Raw genomic sequence first — 18,730 nt, forward strand, 5'->3', positions numbered from 1 at the left:
TGGAGCAAAGGAGAATGAAGAACACCAAAGACACAAGGAAAGTATTAGCCCAAGAGACAGAAAGGGCCACATAAATCAGAGACTTCATCAGCCTGAGACCAGAAGAACTAGATGGTACCCGGCTACCACCAATGACCGCCCTGACAGGGAACACAACAGAGAGTCCCGGATGGAGCAGGAGAAAGGTGGGGTGCAGAAGTCAAATTCTAGTAAGAAGACCAGACTTAATGGTCTGACTGAGATTGGAGGAAACCCAGAAAGCCTGGCCCCTGGATTCTGTATCAGCCCAGAACTAAAACAATTTCCGAGGCCAATTCTTCAGACAGGGATTGGACTGGACTGTGAGACATAAAGTGATACTCGTGAGGAGTGTGCCTTTTAGCTCAAGTAGATACAAGAGACTAAACGGGCAGCTTCTGTCCAGAGGTGAAATGGGAAGGCAGAGAGGGTTAGGAGCTGGTTGAATGGACATGGGGAGTGAGGGATGGAAAGGAGGAGTGTGCTGTCACAGTAGGGGGAGCAATTAGAGTCACATAACAATGTATGCATAAATTTTTGTATGGGAAAAAATAAAAAAATAAAGTACAATAAAAGAAATTTAAAAGAAAAAAAGTTATACCTTTACCTCACAATATAGACATAAATTCCAGATGAGTTAATAATCCAAATGTGAAAAACAAAATTATGAAAGCAAGAAATTCACGCTTGTGTGTATATAAGGTAATCAGTCTAACACTGGGGTTAAGCAGTCCCTTCACCAATTAGTGTGTGTTGTCAACTCCAGGCCTTAGGACATGCCGTACCCACTACCTGGAATGCCCAGTGCAGCCCCACCCGCAGCCTGCTCTTTGTTATCCTTCAGGGCATCACATACTTCAAGCATCACTTCCCCAGGAAGTCTTCCCTGTTGCCTCCTCCCCAGGCTGGGTTGCGCACCCCTCCCCCTGCTTACCCTTACTAAAGCACTTAACACACTGCCTTGTACTTGCTGCGTAGCAGTGAGCTCCTTGAGGGCAAAGACAGCGTCTCATTTGTCCTTTTACCCTCATTCCTACTACAGTCCCAGGCACAAGAGTTGGCACTCAAATGTTTATCGAATGCATTGATATTTAATTTTATTTTTAATCCAACCAGTATTAATTGAGCACCTGCTGTGTGCTTGGAACTTAGCACAGTGGAGGACATGAAAACATGTGAGGTGACAGTCTCTATTCCTACAGAGCTTACTGTATGGTCGGGAAGACAAGATATGTACACAAGGATGTCTCCGGCAGTGGAGTTTTGAGAAGGATTTGGGATTTTCCTGATGACTGCATTTGCTGCCTTAAATAGAAGCCAAGGCAGCTGGGAAGATGTAGCAGATGGGCAGCATTTGGGGCAGTGAGCAGAGAGGCGGGAGTCCTGAATTTCATCCCAGGCACAGTCAGTTACTTGCTGTGTGACCCTGGTCACCTCAGTTCCCATGGTGGGACCCCATTTCCCCATCTGCAAAATGAGCTGGATTCAGGCAGTGGCTCTCAGTCCTGGCTGCACCCTGGATTTAGAGATAGATTATAACGTGAGTGGTCTGTGGTAGGGCCTGGGCATTGAAATTTTTCAAATCTCTTCTGGTGATTTTTTAATCAGTTTTATTAAGATATAAATTACCATGCAATTCACCAATTTAAAGTGTACAACTCAGTCTTTTAGTGTACTCACAAAGTTGTGCAACCATCACTATAATTTTAGAACATTTTCATCTACCTTAAACTCCATACCCATTAGCAGTCACTGCCCCCACCCTCTGGTGGCCACTAATTTACCTTCTGTCTCTATGCATTCGCCTGTCCTGGACATTTCATATAAGTGGAATCATACAATGCATGGCATCATGTTTCCAAGGTTCATCCATGTTGTAGCATGTATCAGTACTTCATTCCTTTTTATGGCTAAATAATATTCCATTATATACATTTTACCTATCCACTCATCAGTTGGTGGACATTTGGGTTGTTTCCACTTTTGGTTATTATAAATAGCACTGCTGTGAATATTCATGTGCAAGATTTGTGTGGACATATGGCTTCATTTCTTTTGGGTATGTAACTGGGAGTGGAGTTACTGGATCCCATGGTAACTCTACGTTTAACCTTTTGAGGAACTGCTGGACTGTTTTCCAAAGCAGCTGTACCATTTTACCTTCCTACTAGTGGTGTATGGGGGTGATTTTAATATTCATCCAGGGTGTAAAACCACCAGACATTTTAAATTCTGTGATTTTTTAAATCCAGGATTAGATTCCTAGAGTTGCTCCCAAAAGCCCAAGTTGCCCAGAGCTTGGCCGAGCTGTAGAATGGTGTGATTGGCTCATCAGAGAAACCGCATCACTTCTAGCCTGTTTTTGAGAAAAAATCCTGCATCCCAGCTCAGGACTCTCCCCCTACCCCTGCCCTATACTGGTCACAGTTTTGGAGGTAGATTCTGGAGACTTCCATTATGCAATATGCAGCACACTTTGATTGAGCACCATGTATTCGACAGGCTAGGATCCCAGGGTCAGGGAGGAGAGAGGCTCTGATTGGGAGTACGTATGAGATTAGACAGGGCTGGAGGAGTTCCCCAACCTCATTGGTTCTACTGAGCTCTGCCTACCCCAGTGCAGTCAATAAAGTCCCATATGACACAGGCTGCAATAGGAGCACTAACTTCCCTGAAGTTGGAGGTAGTTTGGGGGTAGTACCTTCCCCTGAGGAAAGGGAAGAGAAGAAATTAGATCTGGTTCCATTTCTCACTTTGCGTTTACTAACAGCGTAAGTTGCCCTTTGTAAGCCCCAGTGTAACACGAGGCATCACCAGCTTCCTTGCAGGATAAATGTGAAAATTAAACATTAAAATGCCTAGCACAGTGCTGGGCACAGAGCAGCCTCCTTCTTCTGCACCAGATTTTTTCTCAACTCATGGAAGCAGAGAAGCTGAAGCCTACATAGCCCTCCTCCATTGCCCACTCTGAAAACCTGGGTTTGGAACCTCCGTTCTAGAATACCAGAAGCCTCGTGAGCCTCAGGCTCTGTTGATGGTTCTCACAGACTGGCTCATCCCCTGAACCTTAGCCAACATGCTCTGAGGCTCGTGGGCTGCTAAGTGCTGTTGGAAACCTCTGGGGTGGGCTTCGACCTTCTCAGAGGAAACCATGAACAGGGCAGATGCACAACTCTAGTAGGCGCCATTTACATTGTAGTCTGTGTGAATGGCACCTCCTGGAGCTCTGTGGGGAGCAATCTGTGAGGCAGTAGCTCTGCCTGTGGTTTTCTTTAACCTCACAACACTCCTCCTAAGCTTTGGGAAAACCCATGAATTAAAATCTTCGTGACAGTCCAGTATGAATGAGCTGAGAAAGCTCCCAGATGAGTCCACTGCCTGCTTAGGAAGCTTTGCTCTTCTAGAAACCCTTACCTTGACAAGGTTCGTGGGTCCAGCTTCAGGCAGCTTCTGACCCTCACCTATTTGTCTGCCCATTTGTCTCTTTCTCCCTCTCCCCCTTCAGTAGCTGTAAGATGCAAATCACACATGCATATTTTATTTGACATGTTATTAAATGCAATTTATAACTCCCTGCATCTATTTTTTTTTCTTGTTTAACTCTTCACTCTGGGTTCCTTGAAATAAAATTTTTAAAAAATCCACTTTAACTTGGAAAGGCAAGGACGTGATACCACTGCTTCCTTCTGAGTCAGTGGTAGACATTACTAATCAATCATAGCACTCTTTCCTCCTGAGCTTGGCATGACTTCAGAATCCTCAATCTTGCACTCCAAGCAGAGAGCGAGAATCAATTGGAGTTGGCATAAGCTTCCTGACTCCATCTCCACCCCCAATTGGATGCTAGATCTCTGCTATAGGACATTTCCGCTTCATGCTCATTCTCACACTCAGTGTAATCCAGTTGAAGCTCAATCATAGTTTTCTCTCCTCAGAGCAGCCCTCATTCGCCACCTTTTTTCTGTTAATGACATGCCATTTGCCTGGTCCTCCAGGATAAAGTATTTGTAGTGTTTTACTCCTCCATGTGTCCATGTCCTTTCCTTCTCAAATTCAGCCAATACCCCCATCCTATCTCTCTCTCCCTTCCCGTGTGTTTCTGACTCATCCCCTCCTGTCTAGACAACTATAGTGCCCACTCTGACCTTTATAAGGCTGGCAGCAGTATGGAAGGAGGGCAGGGTGGAAGACTAGCCTTAATTTGTGAAGCCCTCCCCAGTTCCCCCAGGCAAAAGGGAATTTTCTCTGTTCTAAACTCTCAGTCTCTGCACCTCCTTAGGACAGATATTATTTTCAACATAGTTGTGAGAGAGTAAAATAATGGTTAAGAGCATAGGCTTTGGAGTCAGCAGAGCTGTTGTCAGATCCCAGCTCCACAACTTCCTTTGGCAGGTGTGTTTGTTCATACATCCATCTATCCGTTTTTTCATCAGTCAACTATTATGGGGTACCCACTATGTACCAAGCTTAAGTTTCCACATCTATAAAATGGGATATTTTATGTAAAATAGCTGGCACAGTGTCTGGAACATAGCAAGACCTTGATAAATAATTGCGGGAAAGGATGCTGCTCAGATCTGGAAGTGCTCCCAGAGATTGCCTTAACCCACCTCATGTTACAGATGAGGAAACTGAGGCCCAGGGTGACTGCCCAAGGAACCACAACAAGTTTGAGGTAGAACTAAGACTAGAACTCATCAACTCCAACTCAGTGCACTTTCCACTGCCCCCACCGCTGCCTCCATGAGGAGAATGGGTACACCCGGTTATGTTTTAGGTTAGAGAGGCAAGGATGGAATCATGATCCCTAGAAGCCAAAATTGAGCCTTCTTCAACATCGTTACACACACACACACACACACACACACACACACGCACACACACACACACATACACACAGACACACGGTGTAAGATTATCCATGAGCAGAGTCCCTGGGAGGCAGCTAGTGTGGGTGAGAGAAGCTCCAGATCTTGGGGTGATATGGGGTCAACCAGTGTAGTTTTATCCAGAATATGTGCTGCATATCTATCTGGAGAGGCCTCCTCTATACCTCCTTCCCCTTCCGCCACAGGACAGACCCGCAAGCCCTACTCACACTACTTCAGAAATATCCCAGAGGGCTGCACACCTCATTCTATTCCCCCGCCCAGTCCAGGCCCTGCCCTGACAGTCTCCTAATGGTTCTTGTTTCCAGTATCTCTCCCACCAGTCTGTCATCTACACAGCACTCAAAATGAACTTTCTAAAATCTAACTCCAATCTTGTCATGCCGTTGCCTAAACCCTTTCTGTGGCACCTTGTTGCCCCCAAGCTGACCCGGTTCACATAACCCTTCATAACCAGCCCTGGCTTTTCTTCCTAGCCTCTTCCCACCTCACTCCCGCTTCTTCAGCCATTCTGCTCTTTGAACCACCATTCCTTTGCTCATGTTATTCCTTAGGCCTGTGATAGAGGTTTGTACCTCTTCCACCAGAAAAAAAAAATCCCACAAAAAAATAATAACAATAAAATACACTTCCTCTGATTTAGAGCATGTAATTACAAATGGGAGAAACCCAATTACCTTAATCAATCCATCAAAGAATTTATTAGCCCTTCTAACTGAAAGGGTCAGCAGTAGTACCAGCTTCGGGAGTACCTGGGTGGCGCAAACAGTTAAGTGCTCAGCTACTAACTGGAAGGTTGGCAGTTTGAATCCACCCAGAGGTTCCTTGGAAAACAGGCCTGGTGATCTACTTCTGAAAGGTCACAGACATTAAAAACCCTATGGAACACAGTTCTGCTCTGAAACACATAGGATCACCATGAGTTGAAATCATCCCAATGGCAACTGGTTTTTAACTGGTTGTACCAGCTTCAGGCATCGCTGGAAACAGGAGCTCAAATTATACCACTAGGATTTTTTTTTTTTCTCTCTGTCTCTCGATCTACCTTCAATCTCTGCCCATCTTGTCTTTTTGTGTGTGTGTGTGCATTGACATCATTCTCTGAGATGACATCTTTGTGTCCAGGAAGATGGTCACAAGTAACCTCAACTTATATTGTCCTTACAACCAGGGCTGGTTTGTCCATTAGGCACAGTAGGCCCAGTGCCTAGGGCTCACAGTACTTTTGAGGGTCCATGACAATGTCTTCATATCTCTTAAAATCAGAAGAAAAAAACGAACATTGAAAAGAATGGTTTAATATGTAATAATAATATATTCATCTCATACCAACACAATCATAAAATACTATATTTAATTTCTTTTAGGGAGAAAGGGATCAAGGCAGAAGTGCCTAGGACCCTGCTTACAAGCTGACTATCAAAAAGGAAGAGAGATTCTTTATCTCAGTTTCCATGTGTGAAACCTTAGGGAAAATGCTGGTTGGATCACATCCTAGAACACATCACTCTCGGAGGACTCTGATTGGCCAGCCTTGAGACTCAGGCTCACCCCTAAGGTGATGTTCCTCACATCATCTTCATATATGGGGTTTCCTGTAAGAAAGAGGCTTCTGTTTCAAGAATATCCACCAAAACTTTACTATCTCCCCCAGATATTTTCTCCCTTATGACACCTTTCCTCAGGAGAATTAGTTATCATCCACTTCTCTGCTCCCTTAGCAGTTCTAGTGGGATTGTAACTGTATGACAAAGCCTCTGGATCTTTCCTACACTGGGTGTCAGCTCCTGGAGGGCAGAACCATGGAGTGGACAGAAGAGATCTGGGCTATGAGAATAGGCAGAAAGAGGGGTTAACTCTGCCTATGGGTGTGAAAAGGAGACATTTGATCTGAGTCTGAAAGGCTGGAAGTCTTCCTGGAGGAAGGGGTATTTGAGGGAGGAAGGACACGAGGAGTCACCAGAATGGGAAGGAGTTGGGATGTAGAGAAGGATACAGCAGGAGATGAAGCTAAAAGGAGGATGGGATAATATCATGGAGGGCTATGAGTGCCACATAAAGAAATTTGGATTTTATCCCGCAACTCAGGGGTCTTAACCTGGGTCTGTGGAGGGGCTGTAGAGGGCCTGAAATTGTTGTGAAATGTTCTATCGCAATGCTGCCTTCTGCAGAGAAGGTCCATGGTTCTCATCAGATTTCAAAGGAGTTTCTGTCTGCAAAGTGGTTAAGAACCACTCATAATGGAGATGTGGTCAAGGTGCTTGAGGAAGGAGTGCCAAGCTCAAGTGCGTCACTAGAACACTGCTCTGTGGAAGACGGGCAGAAGGAGAGAGGAGAAGCAGGGAGACCCGTTAGGAATCTGTTAGAAGGTGGGAAACGACATGGACTTCAAACAGGGCAATGTTAGTAAAAACGGAGAGGACCTATTGGCATGAAAAGATGTTGTAGCAGTAAAGTTAACAGGTCCTTTTTGCGTGTTGGAGTTGGTGGAGATGAAGAGAAAGTGCCTTTAAATCTCGTTTGTATCAAAATTTTGTCATAGGATAGTTAACAAATCTTTTTTTTTTTTTTTAATTTCTTCCTCCCATTTAGACAATACTTTTTAAAGCACACTCAGGATAAAGAATTTATAAAGACACTGCCCTTTAAAAATTTTCCCGAGATCTCTAGAGAGTGGTCTCGGTTCTGAATATAGTGTTACTCTATATGTTTCAAAGAACGATCCAGACACGACAAGCAGCTGCAGCAGCTGGTGCCCAAGAAGGCCCAACGTGGTTATTTCATGTCTTTCTACAATTGATCAAAAACAATTTTTTTAGGCCAACAATTATTTAGCTTCTCGCCTTCTAGTGCAAGAAACTGCAGGCTGAATTGATAGTTCAACAGCTAACCTGTAAAATTGTCATTGTGCATATTAAATTTCTTTCAAGCATAACACAAATTCCAATTTCTATTTACTTATTCATTGTGACAGTATTACTAAACAAGTAAGGATGGGAATTTTTGTTATACCATGTATAGTGAATGTATTGTACTGTATCTGTGAAAACTGTGCTTTAAATGATGTTTTCATACATTCTGTTGGGGACAGAGCACATTAATTTGGAAGAGACAGATGTTTCTTTTAGAACTGAAGGCAACTTAATGAATCAAAATTTCTGTCAAGGAAAAAAAAATTCTGTCAAGGAAGGCTGTTTATAAATGTAAACAAAATCACATTTAAAGTAAAGTAACTCTGACTCCCCCCACCAAAAAAAAGCACGCACAGCAATATCAAGGCGGTTTGCTTTTCTAACTCCTGACTTTGTCACCCTGCACAGCTACCCGCTCCCCTCCCCAGCGCTCAGCAGCTCTGACCGGCTGCCTTTTGGCATCGAGGAGAATGGGGGCACACCATTCACCGCCAAAGCGCCAGGAAGGCATCACCACCACCAGCACCAACACCAGCACCACCCAAGCTATGGCCTCACACTGACCCTGGAGAGCAAAGAGGGGCCTTTGAGGTCCCCAAGCTCCGGCAGTAAGTCCCTTACAAGTGAGTAGAGGTGGAGATGGCAGGGGCAGGGTCGGGGGATGATGCTGTAAAACATAGGTGGCTTCCCTAGATCCTCAGGACAGGCTCTCAGTGCAGCGTGTAACTGTGGTCATAGTGTTGGGTGACCATGTTTAGGCAAGAGTGGACTAGGGCCTTGTACATTTAAGCACATTTCCAGATTATGGTTTATCAGTACATTCTGATTTCATTGCATAGTAACAATTCTGTGTCCACCTCATTCCTTAGCAGTTCTTTTCTTGGGCAGTACCCATCCCTGGCTCAAGCAATGGAAAGGGGAAAGAGGGGCGTGAGATGGCTGGAATTTCTACTTTTGCAATTACAGAAAAACCTATACTGCGCCATTTCTGATGTTCCACCTCTGAAAGCAAGGTGATGTCAGGTACAGCCAGTCTGCTCACTGATACAGGTCCCAGTGAGAGAAAGACAAAAAATGGAGAGTAAGCAATTAGAAACATGTTTAGCAATATGACAGTGATTTTATATCTGTTAAAGCTAATAAAAAATATGGACTTGGATGTTGTATGTCTGTTATTTTCTTTTTCGAGAAATTCACTTTTATTAGATTTTATAAAAGAATTGGCCTGCGATGAATTGGGGGGAAGAGCTTGTTCTGTATTACATATGGTTTGAAAAGTATTAAGGTAGAGGCAAGAGGCTTCAATTCTAGTTCTCACTATCGAGCCAAGTCCCCTCCTCAATCCTTGGTTTTCTCATCTATGAATTGGGATATAGTCGGTGAGATGATCTCCAAGGAACCCTCTAGCTCTGGTATTTCATGAGTCTGTGAACTGGTGAAATAGGATGGGCCATTTAGCCTTCACCTGTAGACCTTACGGAACAATTCTGGTTGGCTGAGCTGGGAGTTGGAAGGGGGTCAGCAGCCACTTGGTGTTCAAGGACCAGATCTGTTTGTCACTCTCCACACTGGCTTTGCCCTGGTCTATGCCTCATCTTTGTGTACCTGAATAATTGTAACAGCCTCCTAAGGGACCCCCTATCCAGCTCAGTCTCCACATTGTGGCTGCCAAAGTGATAGCTCTAAAAGCACATCTGACCTGATTGCTTTCTTACCTTAAAACCTTTCCATGGTTCTTCACTGTCCCCAGCTAAAGCCCACTCTCTGAGCATGACCACACACAGACCTTCAAGCCTTGTCCCTGTGCCAAGGTTGGCCAAGATCTCCAGCTTCCCCTACTCCCCACCACATCCAGAACTACTCACCACTCACCAAATGCTGTGCCATGTTCCAGCTCTGCCCCTTGCCCCTGCTGTTCCCTCTGTCTGGAATGTTTTTCTCCACCCTAGTGAACTCTGACACATCCTTCAGGAGCCAGCGCAAATGTTATCTCTTCAGTGAAACTTGCCTTAACACTCCTTCCCCATTTCGGGCTTTGGAGTCCCTTCACTCTTACTCCTAGAGTAATTAAGCATAACTTTTTTTAAAAAGCTGAAGTATTTTATTAATAATTTATTATCAGTAATAAAGACTGGCTAATGGAAGTTTTCAGTGAAGCAACTTGCTTTAGGGCCATCCAGCTCATATGGGGACAGGGGAGTTAGGCATTTAAACTGTGACCTTCAATGTTCTCACACCCATCAGCTGGTGCACACTCAAGGGATTCAAGCTGTGGAGGAGGAAGCCAGCAGAAAGGGTGCTGAGGGTCGAGCTCTGGCAAGTGTCCTTGATCACCTGTATCTATCTGTCCTTTCAACCTTTCCTATTATTCCCTCTGGCTATGTTTTTAGAACTGAGTCCAGGAGCACCTGCCCTGTTCGGTGATGCAGCGGCCCATCTAAAGAAGCTGGAACTGGAAACGGTGAAGGCTGTTGGACCCTGGCCTGCTCTGCACATCAACATAAACAAGGTGCCCAGGGCCTGGGGGCTCTGCCGGGGGCATGGACTTGGCGCTCATGTCAACATCTGGTTATAACATTTGCTTGCCTCCTAAACGATGTGCCTTTGCTTTGGAGGGGTTTCTACTCAATCTTTCCTGACATTTCTGCTGAGGGTATCTTTTAGAAGCAAGACATTCACTTGCATTTTGGGGGAGCAAATTATAGACCAGTCTTTGCCCTCAGTGCTGAGGCCAATAAGTGTGTTCTGTCCGTGAGTAGTCTCTCTCTCCTTCTAGACTGAAAGCTCGATGAGGACAGCGTCCACACTTACGTTTTTCCACTTTTATCCCTCTAGCTCATTTTATGACAGTGCCTGGCACATAGTAGATGTTCAGTAACTGTTTTCTGATGACAGGAAGGAGGGATTGAAGTGCAGAGGGAGGGAGGGACAGGGCAGAAGCCAAGTTCCGTTTTGGCTAGACCTCTTCTTACATCCAAAAGGGCAGCCTTATAAAAGCCACTGTTTATCTTAGAACGATAGAATGTCAGTGCTGGGTTAGAGCTGTCTTTTCCTCCAATGACTTTCTTAAGGTCATACAGCAGGGGCTGGGTCTTTGGGCCCCTGACTCCTAGTCCAGTGTCCTTTGCCCTCCAACATGTTTCTCTGTCTTCTTCACCAGGGTTTCTCAACCTCAGCACTAGTGACATTTTGGACCCCCTACTTGATTGTCGTGGGGGCTGTCTTATGCATTGTAGTATGGTTAGCAGCATCTCTGGGATATACCCCCATCCAGTTGTGACAACCAAAAATGTCTCTAGACATTGCTAAATGTCTCCTGGGGAGCAAAATGGCCCTAGTTGTGAACCACTGTTGTACATCTATTTTAATTTTATAAAGGAATAGTCTTCTTCATTGATAGTTTATATCTCCCACTCTAATGCTTAGTTTTGCCCCTTTCTAAGAGAGAATATGAAGCTGTTTCCCAGCTAGAAAGAATCCCTTCCTCCAGGGTGGCACTTATATTCATTTAATCAGCAAATCTCTCTTGAGCATGTCTGTACTCAGTGCTGGGGATTCAACTCAATCACCTCTTGGTGTTCAATTTTTCTTCTGCAATACACATGATAAATGGTTTTATCAGGGGCTTACTCAGAGTTTGACAAAATTCAAAAATAGTTTGCAAAGAAATAGCACATAGAGCAGCAGAGGACTCATAAGCTGTATAGTAATTTGTAATATCGTGGCTATTGGTGGATCATTGACAATAGTTGCTTGCTCTGGGTTAAGGCATAGCTGGTTATTGAGCATTTTCCTGCAGCTCAAACTCTAACCCCTCTCCTATCTCCCTCACTCAAAGAAACGCATCAGTAAGCAAGTTAGCTAGAGCGTTGAGATTATACAGGTAACCTTGACTTTGTTCTAACACATAAGCAAAGTATATTACTTCAAACTACTATTCTTTATCATTAATAAAAAATTCCTTGCAATAGATCTCACAAGTCGTCATGACACAACAATTGGGAAGCCACTGGCTTGGATGACTTTTAAAGTTTTTTCTAGCCCCAAGGCTCTGGAATCCTCTGATTCTTCCAGGGTTTGGGTAATTTCCTGTTTTTGATTTAATGGAGAACAGTCATCTTCATTGCTCAGTTCCAAAGTCGTACCCAAAATTATCACAGGAATTTAAATCTCATCAGATTTCAAATGTGTAAATAATTTGTGTAAACAATTTAAATGTGCATCTGATCATTTCTTTATTCTCAAATGACATTCCCGTGCAGATGAACTATTTCCCACTGTAAAAGTATAAAAGCCCAATTTTCAATCATTTGTATATTTTGAAATCTGTATTTGCACATTGAACAATAAAGTATCTTTCAGCAATTCAAGTGCATTATATGTAAAATTTACAAAATATGGTCACACAAAAGAGAGAAAGCACAGCGTCCTCAGAGCCATCCTCCAGGCTGGATTATGATTTTGTAATCCAGGCCTTTGTCTCCCAGAGAAACATCTTCTGTACAAACACATCCACATAACAATGTACAAATTTCCAAGATTTAGACTGGTATTTGCCTGAGTCAATTCATAATTCATAGAGCTGAATATTACTGCTTTGTCCAGATCTGGTAGGAACAAGCCAGCTTCAATGTTGTGTCCAAAAGCATTTTAGGGTTACTAAATTCAAAGGGAAAATCAATGCTGAATTCTCATTCTTTTCTTTTTTTAACAGCATTTAATTTTTTAAAAAATAGGCCTTCGGTCATTCCTGTCAGGATAACTACATCCCCTTAAGCAATTGTCAGAAACCTCAAATGGGCTTTAGAACCAATTTAATTCCTATATCCCAGCATATAATTCCAAAAAGTGAATCTAATTAAACAGTTAAGTCTTCACACACCCATGAAAACACCCATTGAAATAGTAAATGTCTTAATGTAACTGGATTTGTAAACACAGGATAAATTCTTCTAAAGCTATACCATAAACCTCATCTTTCAAAATAAATTACCTATTTGCCTAAAGGAGAATGCTAAGTCCCACAGGATAATGAATTGAGTTAAATGAGCCAGTTTTCTTTATACCATTTCCCTTTGTGTCTCAGGATCATTGTTGTTGGGTGCCGTAGAATCAATTTTCAATTCATAGAGACCCAATGTGAAGAGTAGAACTGCCCATAGGGTTTTCTAGGCTGTAATCTTTATGGAAGCAGATTGCCAGGTCTTTCTCCTGCGGAGCTGCTTGGTGGGTTTGAACCACCAATCTTTTGGTTAACAGCCAAGCACTTCATCGTTGCACCACCAGGCCTCGTTTCAGGATCATTGGTATCCTCCTATCTAATGCTCTTTTCTGATTTATATCTATTTTTCTAACCATCTTAACAATCTTAATGAAGAAGGAGGCTGAGACTCTGAGAAGTTAAGTGGAGCCAGCATGGCTGAGGGTGAAGAGCTCTGGCTTTGTTGTCACCTAGCCCTGGTGTGAATTTTGGCTCTTCTGCTTACTTCTTCTGTCACCTTGGGCAAGTGACTTACCATCTCTCTGCTTTGTTTTTCTCACCTATAAAGTGGGCATAATAAACCTACCTCCAAATGGTTAAATGAGAGGATTCGATGAGACCTGTATATGAAATGCTTAGTCAATGCCTGACCCATAATAAGCGCTGAGTAAATGTTAGCTACTAGCATTATTTTACTTTTTATCATCTCCAGCATCTTTTTTTTTTTTTTTTTTTTAATGGTGCTGGTAGGGAAAAGAGCTGAGATTCAAATCCAGGTCTCTGTCTCTGCTTGTCTTATGATTACGTGAAATTGCTGAGCTCTGCTCACTCTACTAAATGCTTCTCTATGTGTTTGGAGGTCCCACTGGGAAAATGTATATTATGTTCTCTTTATTAAATGATGTCAACCAGCTAATTGCCCTGTACTTTCTCTAAGACTTTTATAATATCCCTGCTGTGTGTACCAAGGTGCCCAACAGGACTTTTGAATTAGTGAATGAGATTAATTTTGGAACTTGCAGAACTTGAGACCTTTAGAACATTTTATTCTTGTCCTGGTACATTGTGGCTAAGTTGTCATGTTTAGTCTTGATACCACTCAATTGACTTTTAGCAATCATAGACCCTGGTATATTTTTTATTAAACACATATCTCTTGTACCAATAACTAGCAGCATCATCTTCTTAAGTAGCCGTTTATTGAGCACCTATTTGCCAAGCGCCATATTAGCATTTGGCTATGCAATGACCACAGTAAGTATGATTAACAATACGACATTATTTCCCTGTGTGTGGTATGCATGCCACCAAGGTTGATTTTAGGTTACATGCATAAATGAGTGTTTTTTTATTTTAATAATTGTATAATTATTATAATTTTATAGATATCAAGTCCATGATTTCAGAGATATTATTACTTAGGACATGGTTAAAATAGGCAGTGCCAGGGTAATTCACACTAACAAGATCATATGAATTATAAGTCCATACTGATTTAACACATGGGATATGGCAAAAATAGCAAAAGTGTTACCAAATTATTGAATTCTGAAACACTACAATGAGGTAATGTAGATGCAAATTCCTCACTGTTGAGAATCACAGTTTTCAGCAAGATCTATTGTACAAATACCAATAAATATTTTCTACTCTTTCCCTTGGCCCAACAAGTCACAGGATTGAATCTTTGTATGTGAAAGGTAGCAAAAAAAAAGAAAACAGTTGCCATGGAGTCAACTCCAACTCATGGTGACCCCACGTGTGTCATTGAAACCACAGGGTTTTCAGTGGCTGATTTTTCAGAAGTAGATTGCCAAGCCTTTCGTTCAAAGTGTCTCTCAATGGACTCAAACCTTCAACCTTTCGTTTAGCAGTTGAGTGTGTTAACCATTTGCACCACCCAGAGACTCTGTAAGAGGCAGCAGATATGGTGAAAAGAGCGCTATCCTAGGCTCTAGGAAACTGGAAGCTTGAGTCCTGGTTTTGCTTCTTGTTCTAGCTGCATGACTCTGGAAAAGCCACTTCATCTCTTTGAACCTTCACCCCGTCTTTTGTATAATGGGCTGAATGAGATGCTCTCCCTACTTCACTAGAGAATGAGATGATAGGCTTGGATATCTTTCACAAGTAGTAAAGCACCAGGACAAATGTAAGGAGGAGGTGACATACTTGTGTATATTTTTAGGTCTATGTGTGATTTGCAGTTATGATTGTTGGGAAAAGTTACTATACGTGTTTTCTTTGTTTACAGTCTGTTGCATGTATTTTGGTTTGTCACAGGCTGAAGAAAAGAAAGTCTCTGAGAAGACTCTTCAGACTCCACTTTTGCCTTCCCCTGTAGCTGACCATGTGAAGTGTAACATTTTGAAAGCCCAGTTGGAGAATGCTTCCAGGGCAAATGCCCAGGTGTGTGGAGCACGTGTATTTCTTTGATTTCACTTTGCAGGATTTCCTCCCTGCCACATAGAAGCAAGAGGCACCTTACGGCGGGGATGCTGGGTCAGTCAGATCCAGTCGGGAGACAGGAGTCACACCTACTGTTGGAACAGAGATTTTAGTATAAACAATTATTAAATCCAAAACCAGTTGCCATCAAGTGAATTCCAACTCACGGCGACCCCATGTGTGTCAGGGTAGAACTGTGCTCCATAGGGTTTTTAATGGATGATTTTTCAGAAGTAGAGTGACAGGGCTTTCTTCCGAGGTGCCTCTGGATGGACTTGAACCTCCAACCTTTCGGTTAGCAGCCAAGCATATTAACCATTTACACCACCCAGGAACAAAGAATTATTAACCAGTATAAAATTATTCATTGGAGACTTGTTGGTGCAGTGGTTAAGAGCTACAGCTGCAAACCAAAAGGTGGGCGGTTCGAATCCATCAGCCACTCCTTGGAAAACCCTATGCGGCAGTTCTACTCTGTCCTATAGTGTTGCTATGAGTCGGAATCGGCTAGACAGCAACAGATTTGGTTTTTGGTGAAGGCAGTGGTTTCAAACTTGAATGTGCATAGAAGTCACCTGGAAAGCTGGGCCCCAGCCCCAGCGATTCAGTAAGTCAGGGTGGGGCTTATTTGCATTTCTAACAAGCTCACAGCACCACAACTTTGAGTAACACTAAGGTACCAGAGGTAGCAACTGCAGGAAGCACCTACCAACCCACTTACCAATCATAGGGCTAACGGAAGAAAGAAGAAATGTTGTAATTATTAAAATCTGGAAACTTAGAGAAGTCGCATGAAGAAACTCAGATTTCTGAGAAGGGGTCATTGCTCAGCCGGTGCTGGTGTTTCTGAGCTCGGAGGATGGGCACCTCAGAAACAGACCCAGAATCTGAGGAGAGCGTGTCGGCTGGCTGATGCTGATATTTCGGGGCTAGACAGCATGAAGCTGCATCTGTGAAGAAGCTGCATCTGCCAGTGTTGGAAACCTGCAACCTAGATTCATCTGCTGCTCAGGTGAAGTAGTGAGACTGAGGTGATTCCCAGGACCCGGAAGCAGACGGCGAAGAGCAAGTTCCTCTCCCACTAGCGCCCTCTGTGGAAAGAACCTACCACGAGGCTCTAGCAAAGCAGAAATGAGATTTGCAGAGTCCCAGCCCCAGTGGAGTGTTGAAGGTTGGGTTGAGACCGCTCAGCTGCTAATCGAAAGGTTGGAGGTTGGAACCCACCAGCCGTTAAGCTGCTCCACGGGAGACAGATATGGCAGTCCGCTTTTATCGCAATGAATTGGACTCGACTCAATAGGAATGAATTTTTTTGGCAATCTTCACTGAAGCCGACATCTTTTTCCCATTGAGCTGCTGGTGCGTTCAAACCAACGACCTTTTGATTAGCAGATCAGCACTTAACCAGGGCTCCTTTGATTATCTGCTAAACCCCAAAACAAAACCCGTTGCAGTCAAGTTGATTCCTACTCGTAGCGACCCTATTGGACAGAGTAGAACTGCCCCATAGGGTTTCCAAGGAGCGGCTGATGGATTCGAACTGTCGGACTTTTGGTTAGCAGTCGAGCTCTTAACCATTGTGTCAGCAGGGCTCCTGACTATCTGCTATTGGCTCTAAAAGAAAGGCTTTGATGAGGAAGCAGGGCTGGACTCGTATCTGGACAACCCTGGCAGGCTAATAATGTGAAACCCTCCAACCAATACACTTGAAATCTTTGCTCAGAGTGTATTTTAGAACAGAGCCTGAGCTCTGTATGTTTGTGGTGGGTGTGAAGGCCACCAGTACTCCATCTCCCATGGACACCAGCATGGGTTCAGTTGGCCTGGCTGGCTGAGTGGGTGTCCCCTCCTCCCCCATCATTCTTTGTGGCACTGGCCAAAGGGAGGAGGACAGGCCTCTATCAAAATCATATGATGAAATTCCTCCCAGGCTTGTTAAGCTGATGTGAAAGCGCAGATTCTGAATTCCTTTGTAAACTCTAAGTGCTATATGAACATAGAGCTGATTATTATTCCTGATCTACAGTGGGGGCAGGGGATTAAACTGTGGATTTGGCTTTTCCCCCACCATCTCCTTCTCACTCATGTATGAGCTGGCACATAGCAGGTCCTCAGTAAAAGAAAGAATGCAAGAAGTGATTGCATTTGAATGGTTAAGTATTAATCCCCGAGATGAGGAATGACTCAAGAAAACATTTGTTTGTTAACGTGTATAAATACCAGAGCAAGGTTTGTTACTGACTGGGGACTTGATGAACTGCCTCTTTGGTCCACCTTCACATTTCTATAAGCTTTTGAATGTAGGAGACTTGAAAGCAGTTTTTCATGCCAAAATGTTCACGTTTGACTAACCTGACTGTTTTCTTTAACAGGTTGGAAAAGAGGAATCAACATTTGTAAATATGAATAAAAAATCCAGTCTTCAGGACGCTAATGTAAGGTCTGTTGCTTCTTGTTCAAATGGGGAAATGATACTGTCTGTATCATCAACATTATCCTCAAAACACTGCCCATGAGGACATTTGCTAATAAAATCAGGGAGGAAAAATAAAACTGAGAAAATCTGAGCCTGAATAGGTAGAAAAAACTGGCTTAAATAAGTTTTTTTAAGCCTCAAAAATGCTGCTTATTCTCTGTGTTGATAGTGGTTGAGTGCTATGGCTGCCAACCAAAAGGTCAGCAGTTTGAATCCACCAGCCGCTCCTTGGAAAACCTATGGGGCAGTTCTACTCTGTCCTATAGGGTTGCTCTGAGTTGGAGTCGACTCGATGGCAACAGGTCTCAAGCTTGTAGATATGACCTTGTCATTCCCCTGCTTAAAGTCCTTTCAAGGGTCCACTTTGCACAGGAGGCCCTTCGAGACCTGGGCTCTGCCTACCGCTCCAGCTCAGCTTATCACTCTTTTCTTGGCCTACTGACATGGCCCTCGCACTGAGCTACTTACCAATACTAGACCAGAGGTGTAACTAAGGCATGGCAGGTGGGGCATGTGCCCTAGGAGCCTATTGAGGAGAGGCGCTAATGAGCAGTTTCTATTAGCCATTGCAGTTTCCATCACCAGCTGTGAGAGATCATTCAGCAATTTAAAACTAATTGCCATAGGCGCTATTTTCTGTAGATAGGCCCTTGCTGGAACCACATGTGTTCTTTGACGCTTCCAGGCCTCCCCTGCTCCAAACCCAGAGGAAACCATTTCTCCCCTGATCTCACCGAGAGCAAGAACGCCTCCCCTTACAGCCCAAGTGAGAAACAACTTCAGACTGTGGATTCCTGCTGCCACTTCAGTGGGAGTCTAAGACCACTGCATCAAAGTCTGTTGTTAAAAATGCAGATTCTTGACTCCTACTCTAGAACTTTTAGATTCTTGGGGTGGGGCTGGGGATGGTGACAGGAATCGTTTCAACAAGCACCCCAGCTGATCTAAGAACCACTCCCTGGGGAATTCTTTTAACCAGTAACCATTTGCCATCAAGTGGACTTCAACT

At 43.6% G+C, this 18,730-nt stretch overlaps 1 protein-coding gene across 1 annotated transcript in view; it reads left to right on the forward strand.

Annotated features, from left to right (window-relative positions):
* EPB41L4B (erythrocyte membrane protein band 4.1 like 4B) overlaps window positions 1-18,730 on the forward strand; it is a 147,987-nt gene that overhangs the window by 95,558 nt on the left and 33,699 nt on the right. Inside the window, exons 16-19 of the mRNA XM_023727407.1 lie at window positions 8,228-8,442; window positions 10,210-10,328; window positions 15,081-15,206; window positions 17,618-17,685. Of these exons, the coding sequence (XP_023583175.1) occupies window positions 8,228-8,442; window positions 10,210-10,328; window positions 15,081-15,206; window positions 17,618-17,685 (528 nt within the window). The remainder of the gene's footprint in view (window positions 1-8,227; window positions 8,443-10,209; window positions 10,329-15,080; window positions 15,207-17,617; window positions 17,686-18,730) is intronic.

This window comes from Trichechus manatus, unplaced genomic scaffold (genome assembly GCF_000243295.1).
Source record: "Trichechus manatus latirostris isolate Lorelei unplaced genomic scaffold, TriManLat1.0 scaffold00016, whole genome shotgun sequence".
Classification (NCBI taxonomy): domain Eukaryota; kingdom Metazoa; phylum Chordata; class Mammalia; order Sirenia; family Trichechidae; genus Trichechus; species Trichechus manatus.